The sequence below is a fragment of the Labrus bergylta genome, chromosome 12, assembly GCF_963930695.1.
Source record: "Labrus bergylta chromosome 12, fLabBer1.1, whole genome shotgun sequence".
Taxonomy (NCBI): domain Eukaryota; kingdom Metazoa; phylum Chordata; class Actinopteri; order Labriformes; family Labridae; genus Labrus; species Labrus bergylta.
This window is the reverse complement of record NC_089206.1, coordinates 7,670,214-7,692,362: the sequence shown is the minus strand read 5'-3', so window position 1 is coordinate 7,692,362 and position 22,149 is coordinate 7,670,214. Positions and strand designations below refer to the sequence as shown.

The following is a 22,149-nucleotide window of genomic DNA, read 5'->3' as shown; positions in this document are numbered from 1 at the left end:
TACATGTACATTTTAGAGCGGCGAGCAGTTAACCATCTCTTACTGGAACTCATGATGTCACTTTTTAAAGCAAAGTGTGCAAAATCCTGAGACCTGACAACATACTTGACCTACATTGTGCGTTTAGAATCCAACAGGCATAAAGGTCTCTAACCTCTATCTTCTTCCTTTGCTGGGTTAATATATTACTACATTCAACCAAGCTACTAGTGTTTATTCACTGCCCTCTTTCGCTTCTCACTGTCTTCTTTCTCCACCGTGTATTCTTGTCTGACAAACACAGCAGTGATATCACACTTTGAGGAGTCATCAACACACTCCTCCACTGTCGTATACCAGGAACACCATACTGACAGGAAAGACCAGGTTGTTCATCAGCCGCGGGTATAAAACAGGCACATTACATCACTATGAGACATCGTGACACAAAAAACACATGCAGTACACGTCTACCACGAGATGGCAAGCTGCTAAGATTGTGCACTTCAACTAATTCATCAACTAAGTTTAGCTGGAGTCACACCGCTTTGCAGGAAGCACACCGAAAAACCCATAAAAAAACTTATCAGCATTCAAGTTAATCCAGAAATCCTCCGGTGTCCTGTAACACACATCTGCCCAGACCAGTCCATTTGTCAGTGTGTGTGTGTATGGGGGAACAACAGCAGTCACATGCTCCTGCCTACATTTCCTCCTTGTCTTGGCCGCACCCCCTTCTGTCAGCTGTGCAACGCCGGCTGTTTCCCATAAGAAGGCAGGGTGACAGGGGCATGTGTACAGATTCAATTAAGCGCATGAAATACGCAAATCTTGTTTTCTAAGTTTGGCTTTTGTGGTTTATATCTTTTGCATACTGGTCGAGCATCTTTTGGGTCATGCAGTTGACAAAAAGTATGACAAAGTGACCTTAACTTTGACAGTTTTTGCTTTCAGTGGGTGGACTAATGTCTAACTATGTCAACTCCCTGCCTGAGTTGCTTGCTGTTCCATTGGATCACAGCGACTTCCCGTGTTCGTGTTTGTGGACAAACAAGGAAATCTCTGTGTATTTAACCTCACTGCATTTGATTAATCTTGAATGTGTTACTGAAATACTTGCCAGTTTCTAAAGCTGGACTCAGAATCTTTGGAGTGAACAAAGGGGGAAACTGTTGTTCATGGGAGGGTCTTTCATCAGGACTTCCTTTTTCCTTCAAAGAACACATGACCTCACTAAATGGTTGTTGAGTCTAACAACACTGCGGACGGATCTGTTATGGCTGCACAACACAAGAGTCGTACAAAGGCCCTGGGTTTAAACAACACAATGAGATTAGACTAACATCTACAGGACTAATTACATAAATATATGGTGTATATTGAAAAGCTACTCCACGTATTATTGATTCTATTTGCAGATCATTCGCGACCAAATTAACACGCTGTTCATTGTTTATCCTCGGAGCTAATTCATCACGAGCAACAAGTCGTCGAGCACAACTCCATCTCCTTCTCAAAACACAAATGTGTTCTCTGAGCAGCATTTATCATTCCTCCTCCTCCACTGCTACTTAAATAGAGAAACTGAGAAGAGGGAGGGGGGTTGCTTGGTGACGGTTGCCGTGGGACCTTTGTGGGCGGTGAGTCAGTTGTTAGGATGAGAAGCGTAGTTGCCATGACAATGCATTGACTGTTATCACGCTTGAGGTGGGTGCTGAAGATGCTCCACAGGTTGTGAATGACAGTCTACTTAATACTTAAGTCTTGTTATGAAAACAGAAGAATAATAAATATGTGCAGCATGCAAATCGAGCGTCGTCTAAACTTGTTAGTTCAGGAAGACTGGATGCCTAAAAATACCCTCCGAAATTTGGTTACTATTTATATAATGTCCTGGGTAACCTGTGAGAATAGGAAATTGAGTCTTTCTGCCTTCAAAGTAAGAAGTGCTCCTTTTAAGGAATGGAAAGTAGCTCCGAGAGTGCCTCTGCCAACAGGTCGACACAAGCAGCGACCCAGCTTCCTGCCATGCACATCAGCAGGAGCAGATGGTATTTGCTCATTCAACTGAGTCACAGAAACCTAAAACACATGCAGCGCGAGAAAATTCAGAAGCCACAAGCCTAGTTTTCATTAAGCTGATTGCATATTCATGGCTGTTCCTCTGGATTGACTTGACCTCAAAATCCTTACAGCTGCCATGCCACTTCTAGTGAAGACAGAAAAAAGCGAAATCCCTCAAGGAGAGTTGTGTTTTCTACAGCGGCTTCACAACTGCTGAATCAATGACCGCCTGTATGGATTATGTGACAGAACACACAGTGTCATTTTCATATTTACAGTATGTATGCAGTGATACGTGCACACATTTTAAGATTTTCAAGTTGAGTCTCAAAGTTTTTTTTTTGCACTTCTACAAATAAATTTGATTCTGTTTCAGCATTGATTTATTTTTCTCCACGCAAGGCCTTTCAACTCCACCTCCAGGCGTGCATGCATTAAACAGGACTTTCATTTGGTTTTCCCCCGTCGCAAAAGCCAAGCGGTAACATGCGGCACTGGTACAAAGTGAGAATGATATACGAGTGAAAAGTTGATTGTATAAAACATGAGCGCGGCCATATCGCAGCTGGCATCTGCACCAGCTCATTACTTATGGAAGAAACCCCGTATTCTTGTTACAGTGCCAGAGAGAGGTGCTCTCTGGAGGCTCCCTCGTAAAAGACCAGCACAGAGTTTCACTACCCGCAACCATTTAATTGGAGGCGAAACAGATGGTTGAAGTCTAATAAACAGGAAAGTGATCGGTGATAGTGTTGAAGGGATGAAAAAATAAAAAACGTGGGCGGAAAATTGACAAGAGTTCTAACGAGAGAAACTGAAAAGTGAATGATGGTGTGAGCAGTCAACTAAACGCAGTCGCTCACTCATGTATTATTGATGCACTTACAGTGTGAATGTGTTTTTGTTTGTGTGAGGAGCAGCAGCAGGTCTGACTGTGCAATCGAACCCGCAGCAGGACATGCAGGCTGCCACCTGCCATGAAGATGCCAATAATGGCATTGATCTTCTTTGTAGACTCATATCCACCTGAGAATTAACTGAAAGTAGTTTTCGCTTATCTCATTTCCTCTGGATCTATCTGTTCAAAAGCTTGCTGCCCGAATGTGGACTCAGAAGGAGAGGAAAGGAGAAGAAAGGCCGCACAGAGAGATCCAAGATAACTTTGAAGTTTTGCTATGATTAACCACCAGCTTATGGTCTTAAAGAGATTTTAAAAAGACAGTTTGTTGATGTTTTCCGTCATACCAAACCTTCAACAGGGGATAAACTGTGCTCTCTTTGTCACGTGTGATCTCATTCTTTGAAATGGCCAAACTGAAAGAAAACAATCAAATCATTCATGGGTCAGAACAGAGAATTCCACCTCCGCCAACACTCCTCTGCCACTTCTCAAGCTGTGAGCTTTCCAACACACACACACACACAAACACACACACACACACACACACACAGAGACACACTGTTCATTTCTTCGGATGACCCAGACCCTCAAGTTCAAGGCTGAGTCGATATAAAGCGATCAAAGTAGAAGATGTTCCTTCATCCAGCATTGAGGTAGTGAAATCTTAAATAGAAGGCTAAAGCTACAAAGTGCTTTTAAGCATGACTGTTTCAGGTCATCTCTGGCACTGAAACAAGAGAGAATGAAGAGATAAGCAAACTAGAGGTCAACATTCATTATAAGACTTCTTCCTTTCTTGAAGGCTAATTGTAGTTTGTATTTTACACCAATTGTTTTTGAGTCTGTTACAAACAGCACTGCACAATTTCCACAGTTTGTTTTGTTGTTAACTGATTCACTTCCAGATTTGGGCAGAGCTGATTCAGCCTCTACAGAGCTCACGCTATCACTTTACCAAATCGCTGACTGCAGACTTTCATTGAAATCCTCTTTACATGCCGTCAGACTTAAATAACAAACCTTAGTGGATAGTACGTTTTGAACTGAAGAGGTTAGAGCCATTTGTCAAGATCAGGTGTTATTTGCGTTTCCTTGTGATTGACATTTGGGGACAGGCTGTCTAATTATCCAAGCTTTGAGAAGTATGTGATCTGTCATCTGAACGGCATGTATGCTCTGTCACACAGAGCACACCTCTCGGTAGCCCATTCATCACTCCGTCTAAGTCAGCTTCTTTTAAGATAAATGACTTTATTTTTTTTTAAAAAAGCAGCAAAATGAAGCTGAATTTGAGGATTCAGCTCCATGTATCTATTTGTCAAATAAAAGCAAATGCAATCTATCTCTTGTACCAAACTTAATGCTCTTTTTCTTTACCATTTTAAAAGTGAAAAAACAAGTTGAGTTCTTACCATGCTGCTACTGTCAGAGACGGTCCTACACTGACTGAAGCAGTGTCATAACAAACACACCCTCTGACTCGCTCTTTCCTTCAAACACACTTTCACATTCGCTCTCGCCCTGAAAAAGCTGTCCAGGCTACATTCTCGACAGTCATTACTTGACAGTCTATGAACTTCCCTCACCCTGCCTGGCTCCCCCCCCACCCCCTCTCTCCCGCCTCCCTGCTCCAGATCACTGACACACATGCACAGTCACGCTAATTAAACAACACACGACCAAACAAAACAAAGAAACACGTCACACAAGACGACCAACAATAGGAAAAGACGAGAGACACATTGAAGAAGTGCATTCATTTATTGAAAAGGAGGGAGGAGAAATACAAGAAAATGATTCCTTTCGCTTTTGTGTTGCCACTTTGAAAGAAAATGTATGCCCTCGATGTCTGCAGGGAAGTGTGTAAAAGCCTTTCAGATGGGTGACATAAAGCAGCTTTTAGTTTTTGAGATGAATGAGATGATGAATTAGTGTGGATGAAATGTACTCAGATGAAAATGGCCACTTTTTTGGGGGGGGAGGAAACGCAGGAAACACGTCATGAAAAGTTTGTCAAATAATGAAGTTATGGTATAATGAACCTTATACGAGTAACATATGCTCTCTGAGGTTCAGTAGTTCATATTGCTGCAGTGTGCATGTGTAATAATAACTGTCCTGAGTTTTCATGATTCAACGTCACATGCAAGATAACACATCTACACACAGTGTGTATGTTTGGAAAATTGTACTATTTTTGGCAAAGGATGAGGCTGATCTCCTTCCAAAGCTAGTTGCCAACAATAACGGGGCGACATACTGTGTGTTCTGCAGAGGAAAAGAATTAACATTCAGGGATTATGCACGACAAAAACAAATCAATACTTAGCTGAAAATAGAAGTCCTATAATTAAATGTTGCATGTGGATGAGTGCATTGTGCTCGAGGTGGCGATGAGTGGGGTGGTAGTGAATGAGAAACATTCCTGCATGACCGAAAGAACACTTAAAAATGACAGCAACACTTATTTTGCCTTTGGAAACTTTGGAAAGAAAACCTAATTGTGTGGAACTGGAGATCTTTATTTTTTATTTTTTCTCCAGAAAGAGATTGAGCTCCTCCAGGGAATTAATAAACATGAAAAAAAGTGCAGAATTTGCAGGAAGTATCAAACTAGCATGTGACACAAACTCAATATTTTAAATCTTTACATCACATAGGAGGTTAGCTTCTCTGACATTGCATAATGGTTGGTGACTGCATAGTGATTTGCACAGATAACAAACAGTGACTACTGGGCACATCCGAACTGACGTGACTCAACTAGTTGACCCTAGATAAGCATGAGCGCGACAGTAACGAGCAAAGGATGGTGATGTGTTCCGACAGCTTGTTATGGCTGCAAGAAATGAAATAAATAGCAGAATACAGAGAGAAAAAAGAAACATCACGACTCCTAAAAAATGCAAATTAACACTCAAACCATATGATACAGGAATAAATCAGCGATAGCACATTCACATACTGCCACAAAGACGACAAGTTGCATGCATTTTTTTCTCTATAATTCTTTGAAAATACTCTGTCGTGGTATTTTTTTTTTTTTTTGGTACACAGTGAGGTCTCCGTTTTCTGGCAGCATAAAGTGTGAGTCTTTTCACAGGTAAACGGGCGAGTGAGACGTTGTGCGGTCGGTCACACCTCGGCTCAGCGAGAGGAGGGGCTACTGCAGCCTGAGGCGGAACAACAGAACTGATGGGCACCCTCCTCCTCACCCTCCTCTCTTGGAAAGCAACACAGGACGAGTAATAAAAAAAAAAAAAAGAGAAAGAGAAAGAGAAAGAAAAAAACAGGAAGAGAAACACACAGGAAGGCAGACAAACAAGGAGGAAAAAAAGAGAAAGGAGGACAGAGTGAAAAACAGCATGAGACACGTAGAAAAGCAGAGAAAAGCTGAATGTAGAAGACATAGAAGCACAGAGCAAAGGGCTGCAGCGAGTGATTGTTTTCAGCAACGATTAATATTCTAATTATTCTTATTGAAGTGATGTCTCCAAATTGCCTCTTTTTGCAACAAAAACGCCAACCTCAAAGACTATTCATCTACAAATAATAAGTTAAAACAGCTCCTTTCCAAACCAAACTCTTACTTTAATTGTTACACAGCAAAAAAATGAAATATTGCTGCAACTGGGGATTTGATTTGTTTCAATAACTGTGCCCATACTTTCACCATAACTACTAGAATTGTAGCTTTAAATCTATTTTATTCATTGTTGTTGTTGTTGTTACAGAGTTTTTCCTCTATCCATCTCTCTCTCTTTCTCTCTTCTCTTTGTAATATAGCAATAAGTAAGGTCTTTTACCTGCTCTTTTGTAATGTTAAAAAACAAAGAGTAAGGTCTTTTACCTGTGTTGTCTTGAGATAACACTTGTTATGAGTTGACGCTATACAAATAAAAATTGATTGATTGATTTCTGCATCTCCCTCTATCACACCAGCCAAGACCAACACAGGTTTCGGCAGATGGCTGTTCATCATGAGTCTGGTTCTGCTCGAGGTTTCTGAGTGCTAAAAGGAAGTTTTTCCTTGCCACTATTACTTTGGTAAATGTTGCTTAGTGCTGTGCTCATGGTGGAGTGTCTTGAGATTACATTTGTTATGAATTGGCGCTTTATAGCCTACATAAAGATTGATTGATTGGGGCGCGCTGGTGGCGCAATGGTTAGGGCGCGCGGCCCCGTGTGTTGAGGCTGTCGTCTCAAGCGGGCGGCCCGGGCTCACATCCCACCTGTGGCCTCCCTCCTGCATGTCACTCCCCACTCTCTCTCCCTGATTTCCAACTCTATCCACTGTCCCATCTATCCATTAAAGGCACAAAAGCCCAAAAATAAATCTTAAACAAAAAAAATTAAATTAAATAAAAAGATTGATTTATTGATTGATTGTTGTGCAAACAATCATCAATGTTATATAATAAAGAATTAAGCATGGAAAAAAAACATCCTCATTACAAGTAAAGCATCATCAAGGAACATGCCATTTTAATCAACAATTTATGCTGTTTTTAAAAAGTGTGAAAGATATGCTCATCACAGCTATCTAGAGGCTAAAGGAACATCTTCATATCACTTTTTTATTTGGTGTAATCAACAGTTCCGGTGCCAAGGCTCTTTATTTACTGCCATGAATCCCATCGAAAAGCAGCAAATCATACCATTGAATAAGCTGGAAACAGTTCATTTTTTACATGTCTGCTTCAAAAAATGAGCGAACCAATTAAGCAGATTTTAAAATACTTTGTGAATGATATTTCTTTGATACATTTCTTTTATGCTGACTGCATTTTTCTGCATTTTAAGATTAACAATGACAAAAACAGGCGTCTTCATTTGAAGTGTCGACCATGCAATGAGAATCTGCTAAGATCACATCTGTAAAAATGCCATTAGGTGGCAGTGTTGGAGCATCATGCACTGATGTGTCTGAGAGCAGCATCAGGTGGGGGATGAATGAGAGGAGAAATGAGGGGAAGAATTCATCAGGTTCAATTGTGACTCAGCGCACCTTAGTGTCCTGACTTAGCACAGATAACTGCTCCCTCTCGCTCTCTGTGAGGAGCTGAGTCTTTTTCAAACTGGTTTAAGTGCCTAACTCAAGCTATTAGTCACAACTGGGAGAGGTAGGAGACTAAAAAAACAGGCTCTTAAGTGGGATGAGAAGAAAATGGAAGGGGGTGCACAAGGGTAAAGCAGGCAGACGAGGCTGAAATGAAAGGAAAAGTGAGGCTGAAAAGGCCACAGAGGGAGATCTGGACGTGGTTGCTAGGATTTGGGATTGTTGCAAGGCTCCTAATGGATTCTCGGCGCCTTGCAGTGGCCCTTACCTGTCCTCCCGCTGCACGCTTTGGTCAGCAGAGGGGCAGCAGTACTGATGGAGGCTGACGAAGCTGTGAACAGTCAGACTGGTGGGTAACAGAGTGGCATAACCAGCTGCCGTGGGAGTGCTGGGAGCCGAGGTGGGCTGCCCTGAGATAGACGACGGCCGGACGCTTTACAGGAGGGAACCAGAGACGGATGCGCAGAAGGACAGCAAACACAGAGACATGGAAGAAGCAGAGAGAGAGAACACACAAGGGACAAACAGTCAGCGACACAACAGAGAGAGACAGAAAGAAGAGCATTGGTTTGAAGCCGCACATTGATAATGACAAAAAGAAATGGTAGCACGAGGAATGACACATTGAAAAGGAAATAATAGGTGCGAGAATTTGAACACACACTGACAATAGCAACAATGACAAACATCAGTGACACACCTCAGATTTTGGTTGAAGATTCTCAAGAGACACGTGCATTGAAGTGTAAGAAGATGGGAAGAGTTTATGGTCAAGGCATTAGAAGAAATACATAGAAATGTTCAAACCAAGGTTATCTAATGAGAGCTTTTGTGCAAAAAAGCTCCTCCAACCCCTCTGCTGGATTTTATAAAGCTCTATAGTGATCTACAGCGGAGTTCTTTTGTGGATAGTCCTGTTTGAAAATGTGAAACCACTTTCTCTAATGCACGCAAAAGTGCACATATAGCACAAAAGCCTCTCTACCAGCCATCTACTCAGGCAGGAATTAGAGATGTTCCCTCTACAGATAGCGAGCCAGCGGCTGAAGAGCGAGCAGTGGTTGAGATTAGCATGTGCTTAAATTGCTGGTTTCTCACTGGGGCCAGCTGCCGTCAAGGACGCGCAGTCCCTGTCACTTCAGCATGGAAGCACTCTGAGAGTGGAGCGGGAACCGAGACAAGATAGAGAGAAGAGGCTGGAAAAGGAAGTGATATTTACTGTGTGTTACAGATTTTTTTTTTTACAGCCAGCTGAGAGAGAAGGGGCGATCAAACTGAACTGACTGGACTTGTAATTCACTTACTGGTTGCATGAAGAGAACTCAGAAGCTACTAGTGGATAGAGTTAGTGGATAACTTTGTTTTTTGTCTTTTTTTAATGACAATAAACAGTAAAAAAGAAAAAACAACAATGAATCAGTCGTAGTAACAAGCTCAGTCTGTTTAACCAAACTCGTAAATCTTCCATTATAGCTATCCAAATGTTGCCTCGATATCCTTAAACACGGCAACTGTACTCTATTTTTAATCAAAGACACATAAACTGTCCTGCTGCTGTGAACAGTCACTGAAAATACATTATGTAAACCTGTTTGAGCAACGTCTGCTAAAAACAGCTGTACCAAGCTGTGGAGTGAAATCAATAAGCCTTTTTTTTTTTTTTAAAGTTGAATTGAATTAGCATCTAGCTAGTGGAGCATTTAGCAATTAAGCACAGATATGGAGATACACACTGTTGGTTTTTTCTTCTCACTGGACTTGTTAACAATAACACGCAAAAGTAATCCTTCTTTATCCGTTAATCCAACTGATGACATAAACTGAAACATGTTGGACTGGATTTCAAGTTGTCGCTGCCTCTTGGGTGCAAAGAAGACACAAACGCAGTGCACTGATCCCCGGCTGTTGGCGACCGTGTAAAGGTTTCTAGGCGGACGGGAAACACACAGGTTAAAAATGAGTTTGTGTTTAAGGATATAAACCATGAAGGCGGAAAGCTTAATTGCTTGGTGCAGATTATAAAAGTTCAAATCAAGTGGGAATAACCTGTCAATAGGCTATTTTAAAATCAGAGTGCGGAACAAGAGCGCCTCGTCTGTTCCTTTTATATTAAGAGATTACATAGAGGGATGGCTCCTAGGTTTTATGAACAGGAAAAGACCCCGTTCTGTTGGATGTCCTTTTGAGATGTGACCTGTGTATTGTACATTTTCTGTTCGTCAGATATCCGTAGCTCTGGGCGATAAAAGGACTATTCTGCACAAATGAACCCGCTGACCTGTTCAGCTTGGGATGGAGATGTGAAGAGAGGCAGAGGTGCTGTTATGTAAGCCTGAGCAACGCTTGTACTCACTGTGTGGCCTCTCACTGCCAAGATTTGTATTTCACCAGCGAAAAAAAATGCCTCCTGATAGACTTTCCCCAGTGTGGCAAGTGTCGACAGCCTCATTTAGGATGTGATTTTTATTTTTTTTTTGCTTCATGAGTAGTTATGCCTGACTCCCACAGTGCCTTAAAAACAACTCACACACACGAGGCCCCAATAGTCGTCCTCCTTCTTCTTCCTCTACTCCTCCAAGGAATAACAAAACACCCAAACTACCCACTCGCACTCGTGTCTCTTTTTGTCATCAACAGGCACACAGACTGGCAAAATATCAAATATAAGGGATTACGATTTCAAGTAATGGCTCACAGGTGAGGCTGTGAAAACGTTTGATACTTTGATACAACTGGTATTAAAACGATGCAATCTCTGTTATTTTAGTTGTTGATCGAAAGGTCCCCAAACTTCTAATTATGTGCGGATCATCAGTCACATTTATCCCAACGCTGCCTCTGCAAGAGAGAGGGTGCGCTGTCCAGATTTAAAAAAAACAAGAAATCACCCAAGAATGGGTGCCTAGGACTTCTATTTGTGTTGCCATGGTGTCGGAAACATGTATCAGTATTGTTTGATTTTTTTACCAGTATCATATGGAAGTTTAAAATGCTGGTATTGTGGGGCGCTGGTGGCGCAGTGGTTAGCGCACACATCCCATGTATGGAGGCTGTAGTCTTCCAAGCTGGCGGCCCGGGTTCAAATCTAACCTGTGGCTCCTTTCCCGCACGTCATTCCCCGCTCTCTCTCTCTCCCTGATTTCCGACTCTATCCACTGTCCTATCTCTCCAATAAAGGCCCAAAAATAAATCTTAAAAATTAAAAAAATGCTGGTATTGTGACAACCCTAACCACAGGTGATGACACATGAGAAAGGACACAGGAAGTCCCAGGCTAGAGGGAAAACTGGGAGAAAGTGTGAGGTATTTAAAGCGTTGAGTTGACAGAGGCTGGAGGCAGGAGGAAGAGTGGGAGGAGAGCGAGCTACACAAGAGTGGGAGAGGTTGAACATGGAGGAGGGCAAGGGTGAAAATAATCAAGAGAGGAGGAATCAAGGAAATAAGGGAAAGTGGAAGGATAAGGGTGGAGGACGGTTGTGAAATGGGAAAAAAGAAGTGGAACGGTTATTATTTTTTTATTTTTTTGCCGGAATCTGTGTTTTTCCTCGAACCTGTGCAGCGGCAGGGGTGGGGGAGTCAGCGTGTGGGTGAGACTATGTATAGATGAGTGAAGAGAGTGGGAACCAGGATCACATATGAGGAAGACTTCTCCAGCGCTGATGTGGCAGCACCTTACGCTTAATCCACCCGCCGAGTTTTCACAAGCGTTCAGGGAGATTTCTTTTTTTTTGCCCATTTGCATCCTCGTGGATTTTCTTTCTGGTGCATAATCCATCCTTGCTCTTTAGCCATTGTATTTTCAATTTTTGCTTTTTTATTTCTCCGACCATTGTCTATGAAATAAGCGCGTGGGAGCAGCACTGCGTCATCCCACCTCCAGCGCGCGACCCGCCTGACTCCTGCTGACAAACAGAGACGTTTGATAACCACACACGTTGCGCTGTAGCCCAAAGTTAAGTGTGTTTTTATACACGCTACCCTTCCCCTCCCCTCCACTTTCCTTCCCTTCTACCAGCTATTCCACAACCAAACTCCCCTCTCCCTCCCTCCCTCCCTCCCTTCCTCCTCCCTCCACTGCCTCCATCACTTTCCACTGTGAGCTTGAGTCTCCTGCTGCTTGGCAACAGCGCGGACTGCCTGTGTGGGCGTTTGGCGTTGAGTGCCGGGCGAAAGCACTGACAAGGAGGGGCACAGTTACAGTTACGACTCGACTACGCACACCAGGCACCTGCTGTACCCTGTGAGGTAGCCTGCCCATTTTTGAGCGCCTGTGTGCAGGTGTGTGGGTATGATTCAGCCAATGAAGAGCAATTAGGCTTCATTTAAATGTGATGTGGGAGACGGAGAAGGAGTAATTCAAGAAAGCGATACCCCTCCAGAACACCACAGGAACCATTCGGTAGAGTCTGGAACAGATCTCAGCAATAAGCATGACTCCTTTTCTTCTCAAGGAAACAAACTTTTTTAACTTTTCTTTTTTTTTTTTTCAATGAACCTGTGAAAATGTGATCAATAAAAAGTCGCAGCACTCATCTGTCTTCAACACATCTCCTCCGTCCCCGTCAAGTCGCCATTCAATCCTGCTTCTGTCTTTCACCCTGCTCCTGCTCCCACTCCTACCCGCTCTTCCTCTCTCCAGCTCTCTCTCTCTCTCTCTCTCTATTCTGTGTCTCTCGCCCACAGACTTCTTCACAGAAGAGCTCACAGCGTTCCCACGGTAACCAGTCTCCCTATTCTGCTACACGTGCATGAGTGTTTGACAAATATTCCGACTTTAAAAAAAAAAAAAAAAAGAAGAAGAAGAAAAAAAAAAAGTGCCACTTATCCTTCATTTGAACTGAAAAAAAAAAAAAAGGACAATGAACAAAGTTAGATAGTAGCAGCTGGGAACCGACTTAGGAAGTGTTAATCAAATTCAGAGCTGGAGATTCCGATGCAAATGGTGAAAGGAGTGATGTGAGGCAGAAATAACGGCATGAGGGAAGACATAATTATGTCCACAGTGATTTTTAACCCGCTCGGGAATGGACAGAAGGCTTAGCGCCCGGCCCTCCTCACTAATGACAACACAAGGCCGCTAATCTCTGTGCTAATTGTGTTGTTCGGACACAGCAGTTATCCATACACAGCTGCACTTAAGCTAAAGAGGCCACCTTGATACATCTTAAGGTAGGAAAAGGGGAGGAAGTAAGGGCAAGATCGGGATATTTAGCAGCTCCATCCAAATCCCACTCCTGGATAAAGGTGTTCGAGTTGAAGATAAAGGGAAAGAAATGAGGACAGCTAGGCATTACTGTTTCCACAGCAACTACATCTTTCACATCACTCCCGGTCCAAGGACATTAAGCTTCCTGTGAAGAACTTAACATCACAGCTATTCACTCATCATTTATAGGGAAGTCATGTTGGATCATGAGACACAGAAAAACGCAATGAAATGATGCAAGGTAACTAAAGACAAGGAGGTTAGGAGCGAGAATGCTTGAGGCAAGGTGATGTGTCAACAGGTGTGAAATGTATTCTGCAGACTTTAAAGACATACACGTTAGGGCAAGGTCTGTCATAGGCTTTCTGACTGCTGGCTTTTTATTTGGAGTAATGTTATAGCCATAGTCAAAGATTTAATTTACGTATTCAACATTCGACTGACTCTTGAAGCTTTCATTTCTCGTGGTTTCTGTGTTGTCGTTTTTAAAGTCCCACTTTTCTGTAGTTCATTTCTGCTCGTATTTTGAGTCTGTTTGTGAGTCACTTCGGGCTGCATGTTTGTATGAAAGGTGGGATAGGAAAAAAAGTGAAGTTGTCTGCATGTTGCAATATTAGTTTTTATTAGTTTTACTTTTGTTTGGGGCTAAAAAGAAACATTTTGGCTTCCTAAATGTGTCTGCCTTTCTAAGAAAAAATTCACATTTATTGAAAAAAATCATTGAAATCCTTAAAAATCACAAATCCACATTAAGCTGAATATGCCGAGGGAGCTGAGGTCATTGGTCAGTCTTCTCTGACGCAGTCTTGCCATTGGTCCACTGCTACTTGAAAACACGTCACTCATGAATTGAGCAACATGTGACTAAACACAAATGAGAGAGTGTGCCTTTCATTACACACACATACACACACACTCTGTAAGAATCCAGGAACAATCACTGCTTTCAAAAATGGTGAGGAGAAGGCAAAAAAACACCGCCTACGTACACTTGCCTCCCACACACAAACACACAAACACACAAACACACACATCATTTAAATTTACGTTAAGCCAAGCTGCATCAAACCAATCATTAACCCCTGCTGTTTGAATCAAATTCAGGGCAAATTAAACACTGTTTACTCCATACATATCCGGAAATGGAAGATTTAAAGTACGAGTTTGACTTCTTGAGGAGCTGCGGTTTTCTCTCTGTTTCTTCTAGAAACTCAACGCAGAGAGAGAATAGATTACCTCCCATCACATCACACAGACTGTTTGCAGCAGGTCAGCACAGCTCGGCTGAGCTAACCCACACACTCGCCTGAGGGCCAGTTCATTCCTCTAAGTTGTATCTGCGCTATCTTTGCAGCTATAGGATGTTAAAAAAAAAACCCTGCTCAAAATTCTCAAATCAACGCTACGTTATGAACTCTCTACCAGCGCAAAGAAAGAAAGATTCAATCACGCTGATCGGAAACAACCAAAAAAAAAAGCGTGCTTCATTTAATAGCAGGAAAAGAGCGAGTGAGCGCAGGGGATGAGAAAGAGAATAGCACAAAAGTAATTTCTGCAGCTTCTCTGAGTCATATCTGCAGCAGTGGGAAAGAGAAACAGCGAGGGGGAGAGAGTGAGTGTGTGTACGTGGGTATGTGAAATAGAGAATTAGAAAAAGAGAGAGAGAGAGGGGGGGGGGGGTTTGTGTGTAGTAGTGCTACACAAAAGTGGCAAATTAGGCTTCTTTCTGAAACAAAAACCCATTAGCGTCCTCAGCGGAATTAATGTCGATTTCTGGAGACTGGATCACATGCATGCGAGGAGAGAGAGAGAGAGAGAGAGAGAGAGAGAGAGAGAGAGAGAGAGAGATGGATAAAATAGAGAGACAAGTGGAGACACAAGCACCTTTGCAGGGCTCTTTGGAGCTCCACAACACTCCCGCTGTGACAGTGAAAGTGAAAGTGAAGAAGGAAAAAGATAGCTCTGGCCCTCTTTTCGTGCATTACATAATAATACAACTCTGCGTATCAGCACCACTGTCATCCGCAGGAACTGGAGCCACTCCTGCCACTCATTCCCTGAACTGCAGGAAGAAGAAAAATACAGGGCATATATGTGACACATAATGAAGGATGTGATCTCTCACCCATGCAGGGAGAACTGTCCCATCATCATAGCGTGGCAGCCTGTGTGGCAGACTGCAGGTTCACATTGGCTGTCTAATAATGGGCATCCTAGGTTATATCCTACTGTGTGTGCATACACACTCACAGAAAAGAGACACACATGTATACACACACAGCATTAATTATCACCCCAGGGTGAGTGGTAATTATACTCTGGTCACACTAATTAATCTCTCTTGCACTCTCTGTATGGACCTCCCTCCCTCTTTCACACTTTTTGGTGCGCTCACACCATCACATACATTATATAAAGATGTACTCTCACACACACACACACACACACACACACACACACACACACACACACACACACACGCAAAGATTCATGCTAAAAAATGTTCTTGCATGACCTCTCCCGAAATAACAACAAGAAAACATCTGCCGTGCTCACAGCGAGACGCGGGTAATGCCCTCAACCCCGCTGCTTCTTGAAGAGGGCGCTTGACGTTGAAAATCATTTCACCCAAAGGCCTATACGACTCGCATTGTTCACACTGCCATTAACGGGGGAGGAGAAAAAAGGGATGAGAAAAGGGGGTAGCATTTTGGGACAGCTGTTTACAGTGTGCCCCTGGGAGGAAAGAGAGGGGAGAGAGGGGCCGACTTTGTTTTGATGTCGCACGAATGGCTGAAAATAAAAAAAATAAAAATGGGGGCAGTTTATTCAGCTTCCCTTGTCCAGAATTGAAAATTGTTTCGTGAGGCACAAAGAGTGAAGAGGACTCCTGCAGGAGGAGCAAAAACTAATTGGACAGAAAAAAACAAAAAAACAAAAAAAAAACAAGCCTTGCCTTGACCGGCCCTGACTCTCTCCCCTCTCTCTCGCCCGCTCTCACACACTGTATTGACAGATGGTAAATCAGTGTGTGTGTTCCACCTTTTCTCTTTTAGACTGAGGCCCGCTGAGTGAGGTCGCCCAGTCACTTTCCTCCCCCTTGTCATCTCTTTCCCTCTCCCACATCTCCCTTCTGTCTCCTGCTCGGAGTTGACACCATATTTAGAGCAACACAGGCTTTGGTGATGAAGAAAAATACATGTTCCAATCTGATCCAGTATGAGAGGCGGGCGGGGGTTCCGTCACTGACCTAAGCTAGTCGGCCAGTTTTTGGGTTCGTCTGAGTCACAGCCAGACGGGGACAATATGGCTCTCCACTGTGCGGGTGACTCTTTATTAAATGTGACACTTCGTATGATACGCTTGTCTGAGCTCGGCTCCAAAGTCATGCTACAAGCGCTACAGGCAATTAACAAGAGAGGACATGCAAGATCTACATTTGCAAATCATCTCTGCATTTAACACCCACATAAATAACTAAATGTGCTTCTGTGTAATGACTCAGTCCCCCCCCCCCCCCCCCCCCCCAAGAGATGATGAGTGGACGGAGACAGCAGAGGACTGCAATCGATAAGGGATTTGGTGAAGTCAGAATCAATCACCGATGAAAAGATTGGGTGCAAAATCCAGTAATTATTACAGAGATGATTTGATGAGGAGAAATTCTATCATAGGCTCAGAGACCAATGGTTTTCTGTCACAATATATTTCACTGTGTACTTTTTCTACATGAATTGTTGCCTACTCACAAAAGCCTAATGCTTCCGGGAACAAATCCCGACTCTATCTGTGCGTGGTGAAGTAAAAAAGCGAGGACAGATGCACTTGCTGTTTGCCAAAGCAGTGTGTGTGTGTGTGTTTTTTATTTTTTATCTTTTTGCAGCACTCTTAACTTCAGGTCAGCCTTGAGATTGGGGGAGTGGGGGGGGGGGGGGAAGAAAAAAGCAACCAGCCTACAGTTCAGAGTAAAGAGGGGGGAAAAAAACACAGTTTGAGCAAACCGTAGGTGGATTTTTTTCTTTTCATAACAAAGGGTTACGTTGGTCTGAAAGTTCAACTCGCCATCCAAGAGTGCCGTTGCTCTCCTGCATGATCTCAAGTTTTCCTCAGCACACGACTACGCTGATCGCACACACATCGCACACAATAGACTGTGAACCTTACACAAATGAAATAGAGATACCAATAACCAAATCTCAAAAAAAGAACAATACCAGTATTTTTATAGGCCTTCAAAGCTGATAGCAATATCTGTATCAGTCTCCAAAAACCAATCATTATCGGTGTATAGGCCTCCATTAATACAAACATTGGTATCAGCCCCCAAACACCATACCATTAGGTGTATAGGCCTTTAATAACCAAACCATTATTGGCACAGGCCTCTGATACAATACCAAAATTCAACCTCCAATAACAACACCATTATCGATATCAGCATCCAATACCAGTACAAATATCCGTATCAGCATCTAAGAACCACATTTTTGCATCCAATTATAAAAACAATATCTGTATCAGTCTCCAAAAACCTCACCATTATCGGTATAGGCCTCTAATACATAAACCAATATCTGTATCAGCATCTATCAGCTAACCTTACTTTTAGCATAATGGGAATCAAACTTGACTAAAAACATTCTCTGTATTGGCCTACAATCACCATGCAAATATGTTATCAGCCTTTAATATTCTCCAACACAGCAGGGATCTGTTAAAATAAACCATTAGTCCCCGTAAAAATCTTTCCAAATTTCCAGCATATTATCTCTCAAACACAACAAAACAATAAAAGTGCCTTCCTATCAGAGTATGTAATGTTCATCAAAGCTAACAAAATAATGGCAGTCAAAGTGTATCCAACAATATTAAAAGAAAAAAAAAACCATCATACTAGTTTATGCAGGGTACTCTTATCCACTGATACTTAAGTCTAGGTATGGGAGTCATTACTGGGAAGGAAAACGATAAGACAGCATCTGTACAAATTGAGTAGTCCTGATAGGGATACCAGTATCTGTGTCAGCCTCATATTCTGCCTTAAAGTGCAGTATGGGCTGTCGGCAAGTGTGCTAGTCTGTGCAAAAATCCATCATCATAACCAGTTAATCAAAAAAATAAATCCGTTTCAGACAAATTATTGGGTGAAAATAACGAACAACAACAGTATGGTGCTTGAAGAGATTGCAACGTTAGTTTAAGCTTGCCAGATATTGATCAGCAATGTTTTTACAACAAAGTTATGTATATTATATTTTTAATTACATCAGCATCCGAGGGGTACTTGGAATCTGCCAATACTCAAGTCAGACTTCAGACTTTCTTTTATTTATTCCTACCTGTATCTGAGCGGTATTGGTCAATACTTAAGTCTAAGTATCCAGAAGTAAAAATGGTATCTTTACAGCTCTACTACTGTAGGTGTCCAGTATAGGTATCAGCCTTCTACACTGCCTTAAATAAAGTATCGGCATGTATGCCAATCGATAACTAATTAGCCCAAGTAAATAGAATGGTTTCGAGTATATTATTTTGTGACAATAACAAACAATAACAGTGTGGTGCGAGCCGTTAGAGTATTGTTAGTCAAAATGTCCAGTTCTCAAATCTCTGTATAAGAAAGGGAAACCACTCTAATATCTCTAAAATCAAACCCTCTGCAGTCCCAATCACACACAGCGTGACGTAATGGACACCTTGAGCACTTATCACTCTACCCATAATCCTCCTGCACTCTGCATATTTCCTCACAGCAGTGAATTAAACATTCCCTTCTTAGGTTAAGTCCCATTACTGTGAGGATTATCTCTAAAGACTGGAGATGCTCCATACGGCCTGTTATTAAGACTGGTTTGGAATATACACAATGTGACTTGATGGATGTTACGCAGACTTTGGTCATCGTTGTAATTTAGAGCAACCCGGACAACATCTCTGACGTTCCTGTGATCTGACATGAAGCCACGCTCATCATTCACTGGTGGATGATCAGGCCAATGGAGAGAGGTTTTTGTGTTGGGGGAGAACTTACTTTCTGCGTATGGTGGCGCTGGTGTTGGTGTCCGTGCTGTCGGTGCGTTCGAGCCGGTCTCGCTCGGTGGTGTTGGAGCCGCAGGAGAGACCTCGGGTCAGCCTGGTGTGGCTCCTCCTCTCCCTGCTGGGCCCTGGAGTTGTAGCCGTTCCAGTCGATGCCTGGGGCGCAGAGGTACCACTGTTCCCAGCGCTCCCACCTCCATGATGGATGGGCAGGGTCAGAGGCTGGCTGTGGTTGTGGTTCTGCTCGGGGGTTTCCAAGCCAGACCCGTGTGGGCTGCGTTCCTGCTTCAGGTCCTGGTTCTCCTGGCTGACCCGGTCCAGCTGGCCTTCCAGCTCCTCAATGCGGCGGCGCTGGGTCTCCAGGAGCTTGGCCTGGCTCTCAATGATGTTGTTGAGCTCCAGCAGGTACTCCACTGCCCGGTTTGGGCTCTCCGGGCTGGTCTCCATGGTGGAAACCCTGCCTTTAGGGTTGCGACCACCACGGTTTTGACCCCCGTGGGGGCCTAGATCCACCCCCCCCACCAGCCCTGATGAGTGGGGGGGAGGGAGGGACCAACGACTAGTGAAGATTTACTGCTGCCGTTGGATGTTCAGAAACAGAGAGTCACTGAGATTAGGAGTTCTTGCAGCTCAAAAAGACTACATATCCCCAAATGTGAGGGCAAAGACGAGCATTACAGCATTTTCACGGCCGTTAAAAGGGTTGCAATGCAGAGAAAAGAGTTCAAGGAAAAGGAGGAGTTCAAAATACTGTCGCTTGTCTGATTTCCAGAAGTCATTTTCAAAGTCCATGCCAAATCTGCATGGAGTGCGTCAAGAGTTGGGGGCATCATGATGGATATTAATCATCAAACTAGATATAAGAAAAAAAACTGAGTCTGGCTAATGGGGAAGCAGTGACAAGTAAACATCAATTATATCAGGCAAAGGCTTGATTTAATGGCTCTCTAATCAAGTAATTACATGGCAATATGAAAAAATGTAATAAATATTCATTCACCTGTGCCATATTTTTTTTTTTATAAAACGTTTAAATCAAGCACTCTTTAAGCTCTACTTAAGGGAAAAGGGGAAAGGGGATGATTGGGGGAGATGATATTTAAGATCGACCACTAATTATCAGTTGTTGTCAATCATTACATAACACAGAAATTTCTGCTCCCTCCCACGTTGAGTATCCCCGCAGTCTATCATCGTCGCTTTCAACCCATGGCTCGATGTGTCTCTACAGCAACATGAAGTAAGCACAGGTAGCTCACGAAGTTCATTCTTAGGGTTTCAAATCCTCCCTTCTACTCCAGATAAAGCTACATTTTACAGTTTTAAGAGTCAGATCAGTTCCTCTTGGTGTGCGTCTCTGGGATTTGTCATCCGAGATAAACGTAGAGTTTGGACTTCCTCGTCACACAAACACTGCGCTTGGAGATAAACTTTGTTAAGGAACGCAAAAACTATTAGGAATTGGTTCTGACCGCCCGAAAGTCTCAATAAGCTGTGCCAAAAAAAAAAATCTTTAAACCGCACTTTCGTGTTTGCAAAGGGTTCAGGTCGCTGATCTGGAAAAAAAAAAAAAAAAAAAAAGGATTTATGCGAAAACGGTTTATTTGTTTCCTACTTATCTGAGTGGAGTTTGGCGGTGGCAGGTCAGTAATCCACGCAGGAGGAGCAGCGGCGAACCTTCTTTAGCGGATCCGCAGAAACACAGAGGTTTCTCTGAACTGCAGCGATGCGTGCGGCTCTTCCTCTGACAGCATCACCGACAAGTTAGACATAAATACACCGAACATCCGGTTAGGATTTCCAAAATAAAAGTGAGGTTACAAAAGGTGAACCAGATTCCTTAGCAAGGAATTTACCAGTTGAAATACATCGAATAACTGTTTAAAAACAGACACACAGAATAACAAAGAAGTGATTTAAAAAAAAAACAAAAAAAAACATTGGTTTCTGAATCTGCCAAGAAGCTATATTGTTATTTTGAACATAGGTAGGTATTTTTGCATGGACCATGATTTTCACAACTGGTGGATCTCTTGTAGATAACCTTACTTTTCATAATTTTATTGATGTAGTTTGCATGATAATTAATTAATTATTAACCAAAACACTGATCACAACTTTTTCATCTTGATCAAATTGGCTTATTTGGATTAATGATACTATTATATGAATGCTGTTAAGCAAACCAGCTGGTCATTGGTTTTTTCCTTGCATGATGATAATTAAAACCATCTGAATAATGAAATGTCAACTCGAGTTAACATTAAGAGCAACATCTTCACTTAATTTCCAGTCTCCTGTGTCTCTGTTTTTACGAATGACCTTCTATAAAACAAATAAATAAGGGTAGAAAGATATTGTAATTCAATACATAATGTGCATTTTTTTTTTTACTCTAAAGTTTTTAAATTTGGAGATACATGTTAATGCAATTTTGCAATGTTTACTTTTTATTTAAAAAAAATGTAATGAAAATGTGCGATGTTGCTGGTGGCATTTTATTTTGAAGGTACTACCCGGGTTTAACTTTACGTCTTTCTTTGTACCTTGACACACTTCAGGAATCCTGTTGAGCTCCAGTGGACAATCGTGCACATGTAAAAAACAGTAATACTGTAAAATGAAATGTGGTCGCCTGCAGGGAGGTGAAGACGCCACATTCTCCTCCATTAAAACATTTTACATCATTCTTATTTTTCAACCTGAACTGAAGTCGTTTGGATAGTTTAGGCCCACTTATTTTAGGCCGATCTTCTTCTGACTCCACAACAGTGAAACTGACTGCAGCGCTGTTCAAACTGCGGTGATTTTTTTTTTTTTTTTTTTTTTGCATCTGAGCTGACATGAACAGAAGGATGCAGCTTAGGACAACATGAGAGCGAAGCAGCCTCAGAGCGGCGTTAT

At 42.5% G+C, this 22,149-nt stretch overlaps 1 protein-coding gene across 2 annotated transcripts in view; it reads right to left on the bottom strand.

The window, feature by feature from the left end:
• The window catches only part of iqsec2b (IQ motif and Sec7 domain ArfGEF 2b), a 30,752-nt gene extending 9,768 nt beyond the window's left edge, over positions 1-20,984 (bottom strand). Inside the window, exon 1 of one of the 2 annotated variants that reach the window (XM_020637285.2) lies at positions 19,241-20,984. In XM_020637285.2, the coding sequence (XP_020492941.2) occupies positions 19,241-19,692 (452 nt within the window). In that variant the 5' untranslated portion in view covers positions 19,693-20,984. Of the gene's footprint in view, positions 1-3; positions 604-19,240 lie in introns of those variants that run through there. The other variant, XM_065960997.1, reaches the window with a different exon arrangement.
• Between the last annotated feature and the right edge of the window lie 1,165 nt (positions 20,985-22,149).